This window comes from Chinchilla lanigera, unplaced genomic scaffold (genome assembly GCF_000276665.1).
Source record: "Chinchilla lanigera isolate Chin_1 unplaced genomic scaffold, ChiLan1.0 scaffold00132, whole genome shotgun sequence".
In the NCBI taxonomy this organism is placed as follows: domain Eukaryota; kingdom Metazoa; phylum Chordata; class Mammalia; order Rodentia; family Chinchillidae; genus Chinchilla; species Chinchilla lanigera.
Genome location: NW_004955533.1, coordinates 1598160 through 1600349, shown reverse-complemented (window position 1 = coordinate 1600349; position 2190 = coordinate 1598160). Strand labels below are relative to the sequence as shown.

The 2190-nt window shown below is 48.9% G+C and overlaps 1 protein-coding gene across 1 annotated transcript in view; it reads right to left on the bottom strand.

The window, feature by feature from the left end:
• The window catches only part of Oca2 (oculocutaneous albinism II), a gene marked incomplete in the record, with an annotated part of 273796 nt that overhangs the window by 196324 nt on the left and 75282 nt on the right, over positions 1-2190 (bottom strand). Inside the window, 1 exon segment of the mRNA XM_013507666.1 lies at positions 811-971. Coding sequence (XP_013363120.1) covers positions 811-971 — 161 coding nt within the window.

The window sequence follows — 2190 nt, the reverse complement described above, 5'->3', positions numbered from 1 at the left end:
GCTGTGCACTTCACACAGGGGGAACCATGGGTATGGCCTAAGACTGAGGCAGGACAGCTGGTTTAAAATGCTGGTGTTGCACTGGTCATTGCCCAAGAAACTGCATCCTTCTTCCAAAATAGATCTTAGCTCTATGGACTGAACTCTGGGAAGCAGGAAAATGTGAGGGGTATAACTTCTTGCACAAGTAGGGTTTTCTTCTCCTGGTTGGTTACAAGGAAAACCCTTTGTGTATGGCTATGATTTCCATGCAGAAGTCACTGTGAACATCCAGTGCAGTCCCTGAAACCAGGAGTCAGATGGGTCAGATACATGAGAGGCTCATGCCTTTGACATTGACATCTGGGCTCTGGCCACAGCTGGCCCCTTCCCTACTCGCAGGCTGACTCTGCAGGATGTGAGATGAGACAGGCAGCACGGTGGCCCCTGGATACAGAGGTACAAGTTCCCAGGATCCACGCATCCAGCAGTTGTCCACATGCACAGCAGGTCTTCTATACCCTGAGGTGAGGCCAAATGGAGCTGCACTTCCAAATAGAACTACTTTCGAATATATGATGTCTCCCTGCATGGCCTAGTAAAATGGTTCTGAATGCAGTTGCAAGTCTAATTTTACTGAAATGGCAATCATTTTAGAAATGATTTAGAGAAAGGATTTCAGCAACAAAATAAAATACAGAGTCAATGGCTTGACTAATGACGGTGTTATTGCATTATGGTTTCCCATCAAATCCATTCAAGAGTAAAGTCAATTTATGAGGGGATGAGATGAGGTTTTACAATTGCTTTCAAATAACACGTAACTGTAACCTGCTGTGGCTGCCGCCGCCTCCAGTTCAAAGCGCCCGTCTGGGTCACCTCCACCACAACATGCTCTTCTCTCCCGGAACGGCTCGGTCCGCTCACTGCCAGCGCCCCCGCCAGGCTGAGCTGCAGCAGCGTAGAGTCTGTGTGGCCACTGACGTTCACAGCTGGGGGTGCGTCAAGGTGAACCACAGAGGAAGGAGGAAAAGCCTGACCTCTCCAAACCGCCCCCACCCGACACTTATCCTCCTCAGTACACGAAGAAACACCCATTCCCAGGTTCCCTCCACCTGCCCCACACCTTCAGCAAATCATATCTCTCCAGCCTACACTCCTATGCATGCAGCCGGTTCCCCTGTGTCCAGCACGCTCCACCTGAAGTCTCTGGGCTACATCTCCCAGCCCCACTGCCATCTCTGCATCCGTGTTCTTCCCAAGAGTTCATCAGACTCTTACCCAAGTTCCCACAGTGGGCAGCCCACAAGATGCCTGCATGAGTGAAAAGACAAACCAATCCACATCCATACCCAGATCCTAAGGTATCAGGTTCCTGTTGTCAGGTGAGAGCTCACAGAAAGAACTGCAAGTGAGAATCTGAAATAGGCAAAGCCAATGATGTCTACTGGAGAGGGCAGAAACTCCTTTTAAAGCACATGAAAAGGCTCCGGATCTAGAAAGAGTTGTCAGGGGAATAGGATCCTCCCACCTCACATCGCCCCCACCCCATGCCATTTAACCCCACAGCAGGCCTTTCCCAAGGCACGTAGATCCCGCACATGTATATGCTACAAATGCGGAGCCCATGCCCCTCAGCCTCCGCTTGCTCAGGGTCACATTCAGAGCCCCCACCTCTGCTGCAAGGCCCTGGGAGGACACTGGTGTCTAAGAATGACAAAGATAGCACAGCCCCATCCCAGGCATGTTAATCCAGAAAAGAACGCTGCCATAGTAGGAAGTAAATTTCACAGTTACTCATACTTCAAATAAGGTCCCAACATCTAGCAGCAGCTCACTCCCAGATTTTATGATGATTCAGTAGCCAATTCCTTTGTTCTTCCTTAAATCCTTAAAAAAAAAAAAGTAATTTATGGAGCAGACTTCTGGGGAGGCAGAACTGGCTGCCAATGGAGGACCTACAAGATTGGCATGGAGTGCCAGAAAGGGCCAGAGAATCATTTATTTTTCATTCTTGTGTTCTTCCTACAAAACATACTATGTGTAACTCCCCCACAATACAAAATCTTCCTAGTAAAGAAAGTGTTCTATCAGCCAGGCATTATGGTGCATGGCTATAATCCCAGCACCCAGGATGCTGAGGCAGGAGGTTCCCTGTGAGTTCAAGGTCAGCCTGGGCTACATAGTGAGACCCTGTTTCAAAAAAAAAAA